Raw genomic sequence first — 19,466 nt, forward strand, 5'->3', positions numbered from 1 at the left:
AACCCACGGCAGCTGCCAGGCCCTCCCCGCCTTAGGCCCAGCAGGAGCCCGGAACCGAAGCGCGGGCCTGCGTTCCCCACCGGGCGGGTGCGGCGCTGCGCGGCCCCGGTCGCGGCCCCGGCGTGGCGGGGAGCTGCAGCCTCGGCCCGGTTGGGACTCGCCGCCCCGCGGGGGCTGGGGGGCCGCATGGCGAAGCAGGGCCCCGCGGAGCCCGAGGCCCGCAGGACGGGCAGGAGGAGGAAGAGGAAGGCCCGGCGCGGCCGTGGGGAAGCGGCGGCGGGGCCCGCGCCACAAGGCCCCGGCATGGCGGCGGCCCCCCCCCCGCAGCCCCCGGGAGTTCTCCTCCAACTGGAAGGCGCTGCAGGAGGTGAGGGGGTACCGGGGCACCCGGCTGGGGCGAGCCGGAGGCATCCACGGGGGCCTGGGGCGGGGGAGGCGCCCGGGGGGCATCCTGCCCTTCTCTGAATGCGGTTCTGCTTTGTATGTGGTAATTACGAAAAAAAATAGATATTATTGTGTCAAGAAAGTGCGGTGGGCAGGCACCTGGGATGGCCCGAGCCGGATGGTGCCAAGCAGCCATGAAAGGCAGGATGCCAGGAGCCCTCAGGAGAGGTGCTGGATCAGAAGTGGAGGGAAATAATCCTTTTTTCCCTTTTTTTGTTTTGTTTGTTTGTTCTAGCTACTCAAGCAAAAGGCAAATAGCGCTAATGAGTCTCTTTCTGCGTGTCAAACATTCACGACAAAGCACCCAGTCAAAGTGGGAAATGGCCAGGGAGTCCCAGCTGTGAATGGGAATGGGAATGTGGTGAAGGCCAAATCCACACATAAAACAGGCAATGGTTCTGCTAAAGACAGCCCTCCTCTGGCTAAGGAAAAATCCAAGAGCGTTGCAGTGGATGAGAAATTAAATAGTACCAAAAGCGGTGGAAAAGGCTGCAAAGAAAAAAAGAAAAATGGCAGTATTTTAAAGGAGAAAGGTAATATAAAACATAAGAGGAGGAAAGCTGAAGAACACGCAGAGGAGCAACCCAAAGAGTGAGTACTTCAGGCATCATATGTGTATGTGGATATTTATTTTGGGAGGTGTACTTAAGGAGCACAGAGCAGTACATTCTAAACAGCTTCTTCCAGACTAAGTTTTGGAGAGAAATAAGACACATGCTGCCCCTGCTCCTCAGATATAGCAACAAACCTGCATAGGTGACAGTACTAGACTAATTTTCCTGGGGATAATTTCTTGATTTAAAAAATAAGTATGTTTTTTCTACAATATAAAGGTGCAAGACTCCTTTAAGACCATTAAATGTAATTAAATCTTTACTTACCAGGGCTGAAATCTGGTTTGATGACGTTGATCCAAACGATATTGAAGCAGCAATAGGACCTGAAGCAGCAAAAATTGCTAGAAGAAATCTGGGACTTGAAACAGGCCAACCCAAACAGTCTGTGGAGCAGGTGCTGGTTAAAGAAAAGGCTTCTGAAGGGTGAGTGGCATTCCAGCGGGAAGGATGGCAGCAGAGGCATTGAGATTATCTTCCAATAACTGTGATTTGCAGGTGCACAGCATAAGCTGACATCTCCCTGCATCTGCTGACAGATAAATTGCTGAGTTTCCCCAGTTCATATTGACGTGTGCACCTTGTGAACTCCGCTGTGGGGCTGCTGTAACAGAGGTGTCACCATGCTGTCCTTTGTCTTTTAGGCTGACACGAGCTGTAGCCATGGACTGTGAGATGGTGGGAGTGGGACCAAAGGGTGAAGACAGTATTGTGGCTCGTGTGTCCATCGTGAATCAATTTGGAAAGTGCGTTTATGACAAGTATGTCAAGCCTACAGAAGAGGTGACTGATTACAGAACAGCTGTTAGTGGCATACGCCCTGAGAACATAAATACAGGTAGGAGGTTTTTTTTTTTTTAAAAAAAAAAAAAAAGTTCTTTCAGGAGGGAAAAATGTAACAGGTTATCACAGAAACATTACTGGCTGACTTCGGAAAAGTTTTAGACCTATTTTGGTAAATGGAAAACAAAATGTAGTCTGAATGCTAAAAAAACCCCACCATGGGAAGTACTTAGTTTACAGAGTGGTCGCTAACGCCCTAGAAAAAATTAACTTGTGAATTATGTTATGGGAATAATAGGAAGTTTATTTGCTTCTATTGCTATGTTCTTTATGGAATTCTCTACGCTCTTCTGACAAGCAGAAGATTTAGCATACTATACAAATGTATGTAACTGCAGTCCTAAGGATACAATTGCTTTCACAGCAAAGATGCACTGTTTTAGCTGCTGAAACAACTGCTTAGTTGTCTTATGCATATAATGGCAAGCATTTCCTTGTGTGGTATTTTTAGGTGAAGATTTTAAAACAGTTCAGAAGGAGGTCGCCAACATCTTAAATGGGAGGATTTTAGTTGGACATGCTTTACGCAATGATTTAAAGGTATACGGCTGCATGTTTGTTACTTTAGGGACAAGGCTCCAAAAGATTTAAAATTGATTAAATTTCTAACACATTATTCAGATGAACATACCTGAACTCCTGGGAACTACGGCTTTATCACTGTTACCTCAGTTTCTTGTAATTTCATGCTACATCAATTAGAGCCCTAGCCACTTGCTCACTAAAGTTCTTCAGCTTCCAAACTCTGTTGCTAATAGCACTGATCTGCCTCCTAAAGAGCCAGGAAAGAAACAGAATGATGCAAAAGCCCGTCTGCATGTTTGCTTAGTCCCCAGAGCTCAGCAGTCTGGTCATGGTTACCAGAGACAGCTATCTTATGTCATGCCGTACCAGCACTGCAGGTAGTCTCTGCAGGCAGTGCCTCCAGATTAATTTGTTTCTCATACCCAAGTAGAACTGTGGTTCTTGAGCCCAGCCAGTGTCTGGGTTCATTCATGGGTTTGAACTGTCTCTTGCAACGGATGGAAGGGAACAGCAGGAAGCTCTACGTTCACCTGTATAAAGTTCCATGCAACAGCACACTTTTGGACTGGAAATGTAATTTCTTCTAGGTCCTATTTCTTGATCACCCTCAGAAGAAGATACGTGACACACAAAAATACAAGCCTTTCAGACAGAGAGTCAAGGTAAGAAACTGATGGGAAGGCGAGCCTCATTTGACTCTTGAGCTGCTGACCCCCAGCTGCTAGCTCACTCCTACACTCGCCTCTACCTGACCCTGTTCCTTCTTTCCTACCTGAAATGGGGATGCCAGTCTTTTGTCATTCAAAAATCCTTGTCTAGTTGAATGCTTAGTGATTGAAATAATCACCAAGTTACATAGTTCAGTGCAAACATCACCAGTAATACCTGTGCACAAAATCTAGTGGCTCTTACATTCTTGAGCACTTGCATGGTCTTTGTAATGCTTTTCTGGACAGCAAAATAAGATGATAGTCCTCCTTGTGGTAAGGCTTATGCAGTCATCTTAATGGTATCATTTCCGTAGGGATATAAAAAAAAATGGCTTCACGTTTCTGCAGGAGTAAAGGTTCAGATTATAGGGAGATACTTTAAATTTTGTAACTACAAACTCAGGTTTTCTTTTTCACAACAAACAAACCTTAAGATTATGGTAATACAAAAAATCCTTTCAGCAGTGCATGCATAAAGCTTATAATTCATTATTCTTGACAGTTCACAAGTAGAAGCTGAGATGTGCTGTACTTTGAGGAGTACACTTAAATGAATAATTTATATATGCACACACATCTATGTATGTTTTTCAAATAGTGCAAGACAGCACGATTCTACCTTTTCTGTTTCTAGAACGGGCGGCCATCATTGAAACTGCTCTGTGAGAGACTGTTGAATGTTCAAGTGCAGACATCGGAGCACTGCTCAGTATGTATCTCATCAGAACATAACATTTTTGGGTAGATCAGCAAGGTACTACACATTAGCTCTAGGATCTGGGTTCAATCCAGAATGCTGTGGCTTCCATCTAGTCTCTTATTGAAAGTTAGCAAGCTCTGCTGGGACACCATACTGCAGTGAGATTGTCACTGAAGCTTGCTTACCATTGCATGTCTCATAACACTTTGATTACTTTCTTATTTTCAACTTATTTTGCACAAGTCAACTGTATTTTGCTTAAATAGTAATTCTTGTTATTGAAGATCCCCAGGGGAAAAAAGTAATTCTCAAGTATTGACAGCTTACCTTACAAGCAGCACCCTGCACCACTGTATTGTGGTAGGTTGCATAAAATAGCTTGAGAGCCTACTGCTGAATCTCAGGAGCTAGTTCCTTTCTTTCAGTGGACAGGAGGATATAGCAGAGCAATGAACTGAAGAAGCAGGGCAAATTGTGACCACGTACTCTCACAAGAGTATCAAAAAGATATCTCCAAGATACCATATCGAGTATTTTTCAATATATATATATCTCAATGTATTTTCTGTATCAAGAGTATTTTTTCCATTATGGCTTTCCAGCTCACAATCAGAAAGAGAAGTACGTAGCCTTGTGGTGGGCCATGCAGTCTGAATACATACTCATCCCCTCCACTAGTCACAGAACCTAAATCTAGAAAGAGATTATGAAATGTTAAATGAAAGGATGTATTAAAGTGATGGAAGATTTAGCTGCTTATTAACAACAATGTTCTTAAACCATGATTCAGCTATGTTTCATTAAACCTCCTGTTGCTTCTGTTCTCTTTTAGATTCAGGATGCACAAGCAGCTATGAGACTGTACACCTTAGAGAAAAAGAAATGGGAAGCTGCTGTTAAGAACAAATCTAACAACAAAAATTGTAAAACTTGAATGATTCTACCCTGTGTTTTTATCTGCAGCATTTGCTGGTTTTGTGTCACATTCCAGGGCAAATCTAGAAAGAACTCAGAACGGACAGCAGCTACTTCATAAACACCAATCAAAAGGCAATACATCTAACCTGGTACCTGAACGTTGCCACACAAGAATACTGCTAGTATCCCCTTTCTGGATGGTACCTATGCTTAATGCCTACTATTGTCTTTAAACAATACTCATAACAAATGCCTGCATTTGTTAAGTACTTCATCAGTTAAATTTCTGCAAAGGAAATATACACTGAATAAGTTTTTTTTAAAAAAAAAGGTGGTTTTAAATTACACTAGATGAAGGAAGAAACTGTTACTGGTTTGCTGAAACTCCCAAGACTAAAAATCTTTATTTCAGATACTTAAAAGTCTACAAAGTAAAGTGAATTCTTATTTACTGCTGTTAGTCTCACAGTTGTGATACCTAAGTGAGCAGAATATATAACTGTTTATATATTATTAATAGCCCAATATTAATCTTTCTGGTGAGAAAAATCCTTTACGGTATTTCTGAAGGATCCAAGCTTTTTTATCTGAACCAGAAGTGTACAAATCTTGTTCTTGTACAAAAAAATTCTTTTACTTCTGCAGTTTCAGAAGCGTTGCATCCACAAGGGTCATTATCTCCTGGAGAGAAATGTGAGAATTGTCAAATAAAAGGTTACCTTGTTGCTTCACTTATTTTTATATTCTTTTATTAATAAAAACACTGTATCTAACATAGGTCTTTAAAGTGGCTGGTGTTTTAAACCTTTGTGGGGTCTGATTCTGCAAAATCCAAAGGAGCTATCATTACCAGACTGAATACTAAAGCTATGATTTAAATAATCTAAATGGATACTGGAAGGTTACAAGGAATGTGTTTCGGAGATTTAGTAGTTGCATGTCACATGCTCTATTGCTAGAATGAGAGTGTTCTGGTCTGTCTGTGCTGTCAGTGGGACATGAGGAACGATGAATAAGGTTTACAACGGAAGAGGGAGCTTTCTTCTTTCATGATTTTTCTGCATTACCTTTGAGCTGCAGCATTCATTAAAACAGCACAGGCAATGCATGCAGGAGACACAGGAGAGCAAGTCTGCATTTAACTGTCTTTAAGACAAGTTATGTAAACAGCCTTACGTGTAACTAAAGAGCAATGTTATAAGACTAACCAGTTCTGTTGGCTCGATGAACAAACTTCTAATTACTAGTTTCTTGACAGCAAGCTGTTGCAAAGGTAATACTAGTGTAACACAATAAATAGCTTGAATAACCTTGCCGTTTCTGGTGTCTCAACAGTTACCTTTTTTCAGTATGACTATTGTTGAAATTTAATTTATAAGTTAAATCTTCAGACAAACTGTGACAAGGGCTTGTTTTGTTGGGTTTTGGGGTTTTATTTTTTAAGGATGCCACTTGCAAAAAAAATAACTGGATATAATATACTTATGCTTTATTCCTGTAAACTTTAGCCTGTCTTGGTGTGAAGGATGTGGTAAATTAATGCAATACAATGTTGCAAAAGCCCAGAACAGTCTTAAAAAAAATTACAGCATAAAGGAAAAAAACATTCCAACTACTTGTTTTCAGTAGTTAGAAATATTCTTACAAACTCACTCTTCTCATACACTTAATTCTGTAAGTTTCTACACTATGTAATTCCAACTATTTGAAAATTATAAAATCCATAACCAGAAATAACAGGCTAAGCATCCAACTCCTATTATCAGGGACTTCTACGTACCATGCTAGATGGAAACCGGATTTTTATTTCAGACAGCAGGTCTTCCATTTTCTGGGACAGCATATCCAGCACAACATCATCTGTAATGTAAACGAGCAGGATAATTGACGGTTACTCACAAGGCTGAAGCTAAAGGAGAGCAGAGAGGACAGATCTACACAAAGAGAAGGCAAGATCACATAAGATCAAGTTACAGTGTTGTAACATCAGAGTGGCATTTATAATTATTCAAGAACAAGTGGAATGAACTCTCGGTTCTAATTCATCCTCCCTTCTCAGATACCCAAGTCTTTCCTGACCCTGAGCAGCTGCTGTTACAGTTTTCTTTTGGGAGTGAAGGAGAGGAAGAGACTCAGCAAATACCACACTATCTCACCATACTGAGCCATCTCATTAATCAGCATACAGATGGTTTCCACCACTTCTGGATTATCAAAGTGAAGGTGGTAGGCATCTTCGATCAGGTTTATTCCACTGCCTTTTGAATCCGTTATAAATCTCAAAGCTGATATTTCTGAAAGGGAGACAAACACTGCTGGGCTCACTGATCACTGCAAACTGCATTATCTGCTTTCCAATCCGCTGCTCCAGCTAGCACACATGTAATATTTTTTCCAGGAAGTCATGCCCATTACTTTCAGTCTTCCTAAAAGCTATGCTGAAGCATATCTGGGCAACAAGTACAAGACCATATATGCAGCTGACACTGTCATGCAGGACAGAAGTGGTATTTGAATGTTTATTGTTTTCACATTGATTCAGCTCGACCCTTTTACACTGTTGAAACAACTTCATTGTAATATAACAAAACACTCTCAAGTTACTAATAGATCTGATTATACTGATCTAATACTTCTCACACATGCATGTTGGGTCTGTGGAAAGAAAAAAAATTTGCACCTTCAGTTTCACTATTTCCTCTTCCACTCTGTCCTGCAAGAAAAGATTAACTCGGCAGGACAGATGTCAATCCCAATCCCACTATGAACTCTTGAACTATACAGAGACATCCACTTCTGAGCTGATTTGCTATTAATAAAAAAAAGAATTGCTGAATGTTACCAGATAGCCTTAGAAGGCTTGCTAACGCCTGGCAGGCATTCTTCACCAGCACTGGTCTTTCTGGGTTCTTCCTGAGTGCATCCAGCAGAAGCGCTGTTATGGGCTCATACTCATTTTCAGTTAAGCAACCTTAAAAGCAAACCACACACAAAACCCCAAAGCTTCAATATTCTCAAAAACCTTCAAAATGCTCCTCAGCATTTCAAATTTTGGCTCCTGTTTCTAAAAGGACTTTGTAATTATGTGAAAAATTACAAAAAAGCATGTGAAAGCCTGTACTGCAGTACAAAAGGCCAAATAAAGTCTTTATCGTGACTTGATCCAGGTCTAGGAGAAATTTCTGATATATCTTCTGTGCCAAGATTCCCTTTCATTCTCCAAGCCAAAAGGAATGGCCAGTCCTGAATATCCAGCTTGTTCTGCTGATGGGTACTTGAAATGAGATTGCTCAGGGTGTTTATTCAGCTCATCTTGGTGAAAACAATGGCGTTAAGCACAGGGCAGCAGGTAAACATACAGCAATATTCTTTCATGAGGAAGAAATAAGACAGAGCAGTACTGCAAGAATGTGTTCTTTAGTGCACATGATAATGACAGTGATACTTTATTTTTTAATCTGAAATACAGTTCCCAATTTAAAAAGCAAATGGCATAAACCCAAACCTCCCAGCCCATGCTGCACAGCACTAATGCTATGTTCAAAGGAGTAACACAAATGGGATTGTTGGTCTTAAGAGATAAGCTGGAGTGCTCTGCACAATGGGGGTTGTCGTAGCTGCCCATCGTTACAGTAATCGTTATCGGTACCTAGTTATATAATTGCTACAGCTCATCAAAAATGGCTTCATTAGGGAGCGTTAGAGAGCAAGTACAGGGAAGACTGGTTAAGAGAGGATACAAGTTCCAAACTCTGCTGCCATCTGCAGAGCCTGCTAAGGCCAAGCAGCCTGTGTTTCAAGGCTCCTCACTGACAGACGTGGTCTGGCACACTAGCCTTTTCCATACACAGGGGACAAGGAGAAAAGGAAAACACACCTTGGAGTGACAATGCCCATAGAGCTGAGCAAGCAGACTCCGTAACTGTGCCGTTCTGGAGGTGCTCTTGAAGGACCGCAGAGGTCACAGGAACAGCACTTTTCAGCAATGCTTTGTCTACATTATTCTCTGAATTACCGTAACAAAAAGGGAATGCATCAGTTATTTAATCAAGTAATAATATCACAATTTGACTTACAATGTGCATGTATCAGTAAAACCTAACGGGTGATACCATTGGAGTACTGCGACATTATTTTAGTATGGACAACAGCAGAGGGAAGGAATCCAAAATGTACAAAACCACACTCAAATTTTACAGAACTGACAGTAATGTTTATTGCAGAAAGCTGAAAACTGGCTCCTGGAGAAGTTCTTTGCCATTTAAATTATACATGGGGATCACAGTAAGAAACCTCCAAAAATAACTACCTTTTCGACAGAATACGGTCTGCAGGATGGATATTTAGTTCCTTAAATTAAATGGATGGTTTGCTGCACAGAGGGAATAAAACACACCAAGTACAATTGTGCACTTTCTGTGCTTTCAGCCTTCCTTAATGATTGCAACACCATACACCTAGACAAGAACATGTCATAGAAACAAATCCCCTAAAAAACTCCCAGCATGGTCTCATTAGAAGGGGTCAGCTCAATCCATCACCCATGACTCTCCAATACTGTCAGGTGACAGTAGTTTAGTTCTAAGGCAATGGGAAGAGTACACTTGCCACCTTGCCAGTCACATTTCTCCTGGAAAAGCAAATCTTGATGTCCAACTCAAGATTTACGCCAGTGCTGCCAAGAGAAATGTGATTCAAAGAAATAAGGTGCTATTAATTCCAAATGCTATTCTGATACCTAACCTAATATGCTATTTTCACTGCACTCCCTCTGCTAAGAGCAGAGCAAAACCCAGGTGACTGACAAGCCAGAAACTGTGCGTACCCTTCTGTTACTGACAGTCTACTCATAAGCCATATCTGGGCCTGAACTGTAAGAATTTGACTTTGAAACCTTATCACAAGAAGGCTTGCTAAAGTCTGCATTAGATTTTAGTCTTCTCTCATATAACTCCAGATCACTTAAAGTTATTCTAGTAGTGCTGTGGAGACATCTCTCCAGAATGTGAGAAAGAAGAAAAATCCAGTCCCAGCAACAGGAATGGCTGAACCCTTTAGGCACAATACCTGCTGCCTTTCAGTCACATGACTCTAGGCACAATACTTGCTGTGTTCTACTTACCGCTCACAGCCAAGCTCCAGAGAACTCCACAGCAAGAGAAGCAGATCTTTTCATTATGAAGATAATTTCTTAAAATTGACAGGAGGTCTGGAATTACTCCAACTTTCTTTAGATTCTCTGCAGCAACTTCTGAAAACCAAATTATATGGAATCTGGTATTTTTGTCCCACTCACTGTCCTCGCAACAGACAGCATTACATATTTAAACAGCAGTAACAAACCAGTAACAGGATACCATCAGCGGAACAAAAGAAAGCAAGAGAACAGACCAGATTCTTTTAACAAGATGCACTTAACCATACTGTTTAGCACAAGCAGCCCTTTCAAAAGGATGTTTGGCCATCCTTTTTCCTTACAGACCTGAAATTTGCAAAGCAGAAAAGGAATTGCAAGGGTATAAAACACTACTTTTCAAATCTTTGCAACCTAGCAATTCAAGCTACCTCAGCTTCAGAATTAGGAAACACTGTATAAAAAAAGTTTGATCTTAGATGGTAAGTTTATTTGTACTTGACACACTGTACTTTTTTTTTTAGATTACACCCTTGCTGTTAAATCCTTCTGTAACCATTTATAAAAATGGTTGACTGTTGAACTGACACTGAAAACAAGTAAAAAATACTATAAATATATAACAATTACAAACTCAGGAGAAAAAACAAAGTAGAGAAATTAAGTAGGATAGTTTCAATTCACCGTGGCACAGTCAAAAATAGAATCCAGGTTCTGTGCCCTCATTTTCCCAACCACTACTATTTGCACAGTTTGTACTTGTTTCTAAAACAAGATGAAATGCAGGACCACTCTAGTAAATATAATTCTGTGAGTACCTGAAGCATCAGCAGTGTATCTAACACTTCCAGGAGTGTTATCTTACCAATATCTAGTCAGTCTTGCCATTCTCTACCACTATTAAAGTAGTACCTACAGACATCCACATCTCTCAGTGAAGTCAAGTTCTTAATTATATCTTAGATTAGATTATAAAAGGAGAAACATAAGAACATTCCCCAAAAGTGAACAAGGTGACCCACCACTGGCTGAAATCATCATCAATAATGTGCAGACCAACGAAAGTAACTCTTCATTTTCAGAGTGTTTTCTCACTGTGTCTAACAGACAGCTGGTCACATTCTCATCCAGGGCCATCACCACATCCTGTTCTAGAGCTGTCAAAAGTAAACATTTGAACAGAACAAACATTTCAGTTCAAAGCCTTATTCAGGCTTTGAATAAAGTCTGAACCCCCTGCTGTCAGACTAAGGAAAACATTCCATTAACAGCATTTCTTCACATAACATATCCAAAAGTTACTTAAAATTTTCTTTTGAGACACAACTCTTGCTATTTTCAAGCTTGTATCGCTATCAGGTGTTACTGAGGTAAGTTGCCAAGAAAGTGACAGCAGGGACCACACAAGAGACCAAAAAATACTTTTATGGTTTTAAATTCCAGAACACTTAGTCTCTTATTTATGCAGTCTAGTAACACTCTACGTAACATGAAAACAAACTTGGTAGCCTAAGATCAGTAGCCTGGTTTAAATTTAAAATTAACACCAACACAGAATTAATGTACGCTAGTCCTGAAGAAAGTTCATGAGCATCCAAACTTTATTAAAGCTAGTGAATTCCTCTATTACTTTAAATTTATCCCCTAAAATCATTACTGGACCGATTTAAAACCTTAGCCACTACACCTAACTTTACAAGAAATAGGCTGTATTAATCAGGGTAAGTTGGAAGTCTCGTAACTGTACCGTGACTAAGAACTTCAAGCAATAAACTGCAACCGTCTACTTGTAACTTGAGAGAATCTACATGAGTCTTCATGGCAAAAGTAATCAGCTCTGTGAACGCTGGCAAATAGGGCAAGGCTGCATGGAAAATATTTGAGACAACATTCAGTTACACAGCTTAGAAGACTCAGTGAGTATATATACTCCAAGCACAATAGTTCCAGTTTCAAATAAATTACAGTCCCTGTGGACAGTGTGATACACCAAAACAACACTCTTGAATCAAAGAGAACAAAATACAAGTATAGATGGAACAATACAGAGTGAATGTTGTAGTCTCTATGAGAAATGTCTTTTATTAAAGACAGCTGCAAACGTATGCAAGCTAAGTGTAGCCAGCACGTTCCTCATTAAGTCACACTGGCATTGTTCACTGGTCATGTAGCAAGTTGTGCAGCAGAACATTGTGCATGAGCCTAAAGCCACACTTTTAGAACCTGTGGAGGGAAGTATTTCATCAGGGCCCCTAGTTCTAGCAAGACTTTGAGCTTTTGGAATACCTAACACAGCTATTCAGTGTATCTGCAAATATATGATCAAGTGTTGAGGAAAAAACGGATGGGTTTTAGAGATCCATTTTGGGCATCTTCAAAGCTGTGAGCATCAGTCATGATAAGCCATGGTGCAGAAGTGCCAAACAAGTCAGTCAGATGCATGCACAGCCTTGTGCTGCCATCAATAGGCTTGAATGAGAATCATGAAGAACCATTCATTAATTTTTGGAAAAAAACCAAATTATTTTTCCTTATTGATTACAAATATGCACACCCCTGTGCTTTAACATATAAGCCAATGACAACATCAAAATGCTATCACTATCAAATGATAGTGCATTTTATAACTGAGGTAACATAGTGCTTTGAAAACATTAATCTTGATCTGAAAGATTAATCTGAAAGATGTGCAGATGCTGGAAGAACATACAGTTCCGCTCACACAGCTTTATTAGACACACAAACTAGACATATGTAGCTTCCTTTTGCTCTGTCTTACAGCCCTAGGTATTACCCCCAAGTTGCCCCAATGCTGATATGAATTACCTTCCTCAAATGTCAGTTTGCCAGTTGACCTTAGCTGCCAACTGAAATATCACTGTTTTTTTCCAGTGCCCATTTTTCTCATCCAGTAAAACACCTCTGCTGTTCGACAAAAGCATTTACAAAACAAGTACCAACACAATCACATCAACTAGTGGTACATTCCAAAAATGAGAACTAGGAAGAGAGAAATTTCATTCTCATTTAATGTAATGAGAAATTTTTTCCTCTTCCTATTATCTCAAAACGTAAGGAAAGAGCAGAATAAATTAGTAAAGCAGTGCCTTACCACTTTTATCTCTTGCAAAGCTGGCAAGGTGCTGAATAGCTTCAGCCTGTACTTCTTCTATATCCCAGAAAGCCTGCATGAATTCTACATAAACCAAGAAAATTCTTCTAACCATCTGACACAAACACTTACAAAAAGCACTCAGATTTTCTCTATTCTGTGCAAGAACTGAATTCATATAAATGAAAATAATGTAATTTGTGATTGTTGAAAAGAGAAAAACTTTTCCCCTACGGCATCAAATATTTAAATATCACAAAGTGTTATGTTTCACCTGTATAATTGTGTATTTGTCATTATATATTTTGAAGACCTGTTTGAATATTAAATCAGAACAGGGATAGGGGCTTTAAATGCATTATTCCAATAGCCTTCTCACATTAAGATAACTTCCTTACTTCCAAGGAAAATAACAGAGCAGATCCTTTGCTGGCATGAATTGACAAAAGTGATCCTTCCTCCAAATAGCATCCCATTTTATTTCAAGTAAAATGAACACCCAATAATTCATTTTCAAGTAGAATACATGCTGACTGGAAAACACATGGTTTATTTCCTAGGAAAATCCCCATTACATTAATTTTATTTTCCTTATTACCTAGAACACTTTCAATTCCTCCCTCAAGGAGCACATCTATTACTTTGGGAGGCAAAGACTTTTCCAGTTTTACTGAAGACGCACCAGCAGCGGTTAGACATTCCCTAATAAATGGAACATCAGTCAGATCCCTATAATTATGAGAAACAAAAGCATTACCTGTAAGTTAGAACTAGTAAGTTACCAAAAAAAAAATTCTACAGGCTTTGTTTCATTTTGATATAAAAAGCTAATAATACTTCCTTGAAGACTGGATTATTTTTGACAATACTTAAAAACAATTTACTTCAGGTAATGAAAGAAATTACACTGAGCAAGCCATGCCTCAACTTCAAGTTGATGGCTTGTAAGATTGTGTATAACATGGTTTGTAATGTAACTCTTCAAAAAAAACCACCTCACACATCAGAATGCCTACTTCTGAATGAAGACTAACTCTTTGACTCTTAATAATGCAATTTGTCAAGGCAGTAAGATCAGCAGCCTTGACAATCTCTTTCAATAAGTAGCTAACATTCCCATCTTTGTCAAGGTAGGTGATGTTTAGGACTAAAATAACAGAAGGAAAGCATCCAGAACTCACTTTGCTGTGGGTCTCAAGCTGGGCTGAATCTGTAGCATCATACATAAAATTGGAAATAAAGGCGAAGAACTGTTATCTCCATTTTGCATTAGTGTTAGAACTCCCTCAAGACGGCCAGTATCCCGTCTAATATCCTGCAGCAATGAAGTTATCTCTTCTGCCTGTAAAAAGCGTAGTACCAGAGGAGCTTTCACACACTCATTTACAGATATCCTGGCGGGCCCATGACATTTTAAATCTATAATGAAACATTATTACATACATTCAGAACAAAGCAGGTCGACATGTCAAGTAGAATACAACCTAGAGACCAGATGTCAGACTTCTCAGTAAAAGAAAAATGAAATGTTTCCGGAGCCATCCAAGACTTGCTATCTGTTGAAATAAGAATCATATAGTCATGTTGCTGACATTGTACTATACACCATTTTCTGCATGAACTGCAGGCAATTGTTTTATAATTTAGAGATATCCTGCAGAGATTAGACATTTTTTACTGGGAATATGCCACAAAAGACTAAGAAACACACTATAACTAATCAACAATTTTCTAAGTTGTTACTGCATATGTATCAAGCTAAAAAGGAATGGTATCCGTTGCAGTATCCGAGATTCACAGACGTATCTTTATTTTTCAGTTGTGAACACAATTAATGCTGCAGGCAACTGCCCATGAATATACTATTCATACTTTAGAATACAAATAGCATAATGCAGAGAACAGGGAGGGAAGATAATTTTTTTCCTTTTTCACTGATTTTTCTCCAAGGACTACAAATATCCACCATAACTGAATCTTTTAAAAATGAAGTAAAAAAACAAATATCTACTTTCTTCCACTCTTATTTTCCATTTCAGCTCATCCGTCATAAGTGTTTCTGTACTGAAGTCGCTCAGCATGAAAGATGCTTCACCAATCACAAGTATGTTTGATGGCTTGAGATTTCTGCAACACAAATATTTTCTGTCAGCCTGTGAAATTAGAGTCTAATGATACCTAACTACAGGTTGCCAGCATCTTTACACATTAGAAGGTTTAGGGTTTTTTTGTTTTGGGCGTTGTGGTGAGTGCTTTGGGTTTTTTCTGTTTGTGTTTTGTTAGTTGTTTTTTTTAAATATACAAGTGATAATCAACCAAATGCTTTAAAATTTGTGATTGTGACAAATTTATCTGTATGTAGAATGCCACGGTTGTCTCTTACTTTAGATATACAAAGTATACCTTGTCCATCAGTCACCAAAATGTAAGCATTAACAGATGACAGATATTCTAGTATTAAAAATAGTATTAGAATTACAGCACATTTAAACACAGAGAAAACCTCATTTAAATGGATAATTCTAGACAAAACTCAATAGATGACTTCAGAAGTCACAGAAAACTTATCTATATATGAAGTCCAGAATTTCTGCCTCCTACTCCCGCTTTTGGAACAGTAAAATTCACTGCCTCTGAGCAGCTGTGCTGAACCAACAGACATTGCAAAGAACAATGACCAGACAGAGAACAAGATTTCTACTCACCTGTGGAAAATATTTTGTTTGTGTATATAAAACAAAGCATCTACCATCTGTCCCAGAAACTTCAGAATCACCTGTTGAGGGGAATATACATGAAAGTGTAACCAACAGAATAACTTCCAAATACCTTTTGGAAGATAATGTCCAAAACCACCCTTCAGCAAAACACTGGCCTTTGAAAGTTTTGGGGAGGACTTTGAGAAAGAGGAAATACAGAGTAAGAAATATAAAAGCAGTGAGACTGTCAGTTCAACTAGATGCCTCTTCATTTACCACATCTGTTATTTTTTCTGACTTCTGCCTTTTTTCCTTGATTACAGATGAAAGATCTCCTTGGCCCGAGTACTGCATTACCAGACAAAGGAACAGAGATGATATCTGTAACAAAACATTACACCAAAATTGTTTAATTTTTTGCAGGTAATAACATACCCAGTAAGAAAGCACCTGGCCAAACTGATGGCTGTCATGTTCACTAATACCAAGGCGTTCTGAGAATATTAATCTCTCACAGAGGAGACAATATTTACTTTCTTTAATAAAAGATACAGCATGTTTGTTGTTTTTTTGGTTGGTTTTAGGGGTTGGGGGGGGGGGGCAGATAACAAAAAATCCATTATCAAGCATCTTATGTGAAGCCATATGGGACAATTCAAGTCAAATATGCATCCGTAAAACCAACACAAATTTTGCCTGAGCACTGGAAAAAATCTGCAAATTAGTCAAGGCTTTCAGCTTCCTATAGTCTCCTATAAAAATGTTTTCATGCCTGCATGAAAAATTGGTACTGCACGCTGATTCACATCAGAACCTGTGAGTCAGTGTGCAATACTGCCATGCAACAGACTCCAATCCATGTAACTTCACAGCTTTTCAGCATGTTTATTTAGGAGTTTAAAAAGCAGGCTTGTTTCAGATCAAATAATCTCTTTTAGTATCTCACATTAATGACCCCAAATTTAAACCTTCAAAAATGCTCACATGCCCACAACATTGAACATGTGTGCCCGTTTGCCCAATCCTATTTCATTCTCACCTCATTATCCCAAGTCACAAACAATTCCTTGTAAGTACAGATGTTTGGATGATGAAGTTTTAGCAAATCCATGGCCTGCATAGAATAAAAAAAAGATACAGAGAGCTTTCTATACAACCACATAGTCCTTCCCATTGACAGAACTCTAAGTAATATCCTAAGCCAGTTCCTGACTTGGTCATGTTGCGTGTCTGATCAAAGTCTTGGAATGTGCAAGCTCTGTTACATATTTGCATGCACAAGCATCAAGTTAAGGAAAATATTTCGCTAAGACTCTACTCAATGTGATGCTGTAAAAGCCTTGCAAGATTCAAGGATATAAACTGCTCCTTTAGGAGAAGATACATAACCTCCTCCTTCAGTTCTTAACTTCCTAACCTGAAAACACATCTTAGAATGTGAAAGACAAGATGATTTTTCTAGCGTAACCATTCTTTCCAGTAACCCCTATGCAAGCTCAAACCTCAGAAAACATGACACTAGTGAGATGCTTATCTCCTTGAACCTGGTTTCCGTGTAGGAGTCTGTTACCAATCACTTCGGCAAATTTGCTGATGATACAAAAGATAAAAAGAATTCAACATACTCTCCTACAGTCGTGTTTGTGGCTGTGCAAATACAACAGAAAAACTAAGAAAAGCCATGCCCCCAGTCGGCACAACTGCATTTATTTCAATAGATGTGTACATCAGCAGAAAAATGGGATCAAACTTCGTCAGTAAAGCCAGTCTCAGTACATGAAGAGGTCATCTCTTGAGTAGGATGAAGCATCTGTACAGACATGCCTTCTCACTCATTTACAACTGCAGATATCATGCCTACTGGACACTCTGAAACTAATTCATCATGCGCTACTTCACATATTTTGTTGACACAAATTTTGGTATTCTAGTAGTATTTCTGATGTTTCTTCTTACTCAAGCCACTGAAACAAGTTTGCATACACACACAAAAAATAAGGGACAACAAAGAAAGAAAAACAGTCAAATCATTCACACCAAAAAACATCTGAGAAATTAAGATATAATGAAATGCTAACTAGAAACTTAGTTATTGAAAATAAACTATGAACAGACCAAGAGTCTCCTTCAGCTTCAAGGCCAAAAGGATGAGCTTTGCTCTTTGTCTTCAGCACAAAACAAACAATCTCTGAAAAAGGACTATCCTCTGAGAACAGCTATCCATTTGAATCCACATATTCAAATAAAAGAACAATATAAAGTCCTGGTCTGAGGTCAAGCAGAGGGCAGGGAGAACACCCCTCATATAGTTCTACCTGATCATCTTGACTATTTACTTAGTTAATCCTTGTAGATAAAAGGCTTTGTTCCGCTAAGACTTTGGTCTTTGCAAATGAAGTAGTAAAGCAAAACTGCACTGATACCTCCTTCAAGGCCTCATTTGCTCGCTTTTCTTCAATGCATTCAACCTGCACCAAACAAAAGACAAGGATGAGTTTGTAATATAAAGGCAGGCAAACTTTAAGCCAGTACAACTGTGCCAAGAGGACTGGAACTGCAAACTGGGTATGAATTAGCGTAAGTTTTCTGTTGGGAGATGGCCAGAAACAGAGCGTTAGATGAATTCACACCAGCTAACCAGTCCTTCTCCCACACTGTCAAAGCAGCAGCGAGCCAGGTGAAAACACACTGGACGGACATAAATAGGCTGCTCCTCTTTGCCCAGTTTTAACCTCAATATTCTAGTAAAGTGACCTGAATGTTCTAATTTCCAAAGCAGCAGCACAGTAAGCCATAAGCCTACCCTTACTCAACGGCTAAGCCACCTAATGTGTTCGTTACTATCAGAAGGGCCCATGGAGATGGCAAACATACCAACAGACTCCTGTTTTCCTAGCAACCACCTTCTCACCTGCTTTATTATGTACTTCTTCTCTGCACTCTTCTCTGTTTTCAGTTCTGCTACCACCGCAGTGCCTAGCGCCCCAGGCTGGAGCTGCTCCAGCACCTGCAGCACAGGGGCGACACTGATACACCCACCCAGCTCCAAATAGCAGCACCACGGCCCCCTGCCTCCCCAGATGCTCTCCACACAGCACTTACCTCCAGCTCCCCGGCTGAAGGGCCACAGGCCTTGTCCCTCCCGGGAAACCCCCATCATTTCCCTCCTACTACTGGAAGCAGCACCCATCTCCTCAACGCTGCGCAGGCCCCGGTGCCCCCCCCCACCCTCAAGGCCACGCACCCCCAGAGCCACCGACAGCCCCTCCCCACGGTCACAGCACTGGCATGCCCGGGGTACCCACACCCCCTCCCCCAGGCCGCAGCCGCCCCCCCAGGGCCAGGTACCACACACAGCCCCCAGCACCACCTACGGCACCCACAGGGCTGCAGCCGGCCCTTCCCGCCGAGCAGGGCCTAGCCCCTCGGCCAGCACCTGGTATCTCTCCATGGCGCAGCAGTGCCCGGCCCCTCAGCAGGGCAGGGCGGCTGTGGGGAGCCCCCGGCCCAAGGTAGCCCCTCAGGCACCGGGTGCCTAACAGGGCCGAGCCAGGCAGGGAGCACTCCCCCTTCCCTCAAGTGACGTTTTCAGACCAAAAAGCTGCCGCTATACATTGAAGGAGAAAAGAAGAAAAAATAAATAAAAATAAAATAATAAAAACAAATTAGAAACGGGGCGGCACAGCCGTATCCCCCTCCGCTGCTCCACGCACTGCTTCAGCGGGGTGTGCGGCCCCTTTAAGAGGGCGGCACGCAGGGGCGGGGCT

At 40.5% G+C, this 19,466-nt stretch overlaps 2 protein-coding genes across 8 annotated transcripts; one reads left to right on the forward strand and one right to left on the reverse strand.

Moving 5' to 3' along the window:
- The first annotated feature begins 75 nt into the window (after nucleotides 1–75).
- Nucleotides 76–6,064, forward strand: REXO4 (REX4 homolog, 3'-5' exonuclease). The gene is given in 9 exon segments (XM_037400550.1): nucleotides 76–317; nucleotides 319–367; nucleotides 680–1,035; nucleotides 1,329–1,484; nucleotides 1,703–1,896; nucleotides 2,353–2,441; nucleotides 3,014–3,088; nucleotides 3,771–3,845; nucleotides 4,669–6,064. Coding segments are annotated over 9 exon segments (1,227 nt in total). The 5' UTR covers nucleotides 76–186; the 3' UTR covers nucleotides 4,771–6,064.
- STKLD1 (serine/threonine kinase like domain containing 1) lies at nucleotides 5,077–19,447 on the reverse strand. 7 transcript variants are annotated; one of them, XM_037400547.1, is made up of 19 exons: nucleotides 19,136–19,447; nucleotides 18,611–18,706; nucleotides 18,123–18,167; nucleotides 16,739–16,813; nucleotides 15,976–16,080; nucleotides 15,706–15,776; nucleotides 15,012–15,127; nucleotides 14,444–14,556; nucleotides 14,182–14,342; nucleotides 13,599–13,729; nucleotides 13,001–13,084; nucleotides 11,636–11,752; nucleotides 10,911–11,045; nucleotides 9,877–10,005; nucleotides 8,632–8,760; nucleotides 7,597–7,725; nucleotides 6,911–7,048; nucleotides 6,535–6,614; nucleotides 5,077–5,435 (listed from the first exon to the last, which is right to left on the reverse strand). In XM_037400547.1, the coding sequence occupies exons 1-19, from the start codon at nucleotides 19,148–19,150 to the stop codon at nucleotides 5,388–5,390; spliced, it is 1,917 nt and encodes a 638-aa protein (XP_037256444.1). In that variant the 5' UTR covers nucleotides 19,151–19,447; the 3' UTR covers nucleotides 5,077–5,387. The 7 variants fall into 7 exon arrangements, with proteins under 7 accessions (XP_037256444.1, XP_037256446.1, XP_037256445.1 ...); XM_037400549.1 differs by having other exon boundaries at nucleotides 19,083–19,446; XM_037400548.1 differs by lacking the exon at nucleotides 18,611–18,706.
- Between the last annotated feature and the right edge of the window lie 19 nt (nucleotides 19,448–19,466).

This window comes from Falco rusticolus, chromosome 9 (genome assembly GCF_015220075.1).
Source record: "Falco rusticolus isolate bFalRus1 chromosome 9, bFalRus1.pri, whole genome shotgun sequence".
Lineage (NCBI taxonomy): Eukaryota > Metazoa > Chordata > Aves > Falconiformes > Falconidae > Falco > Falco rusticolus.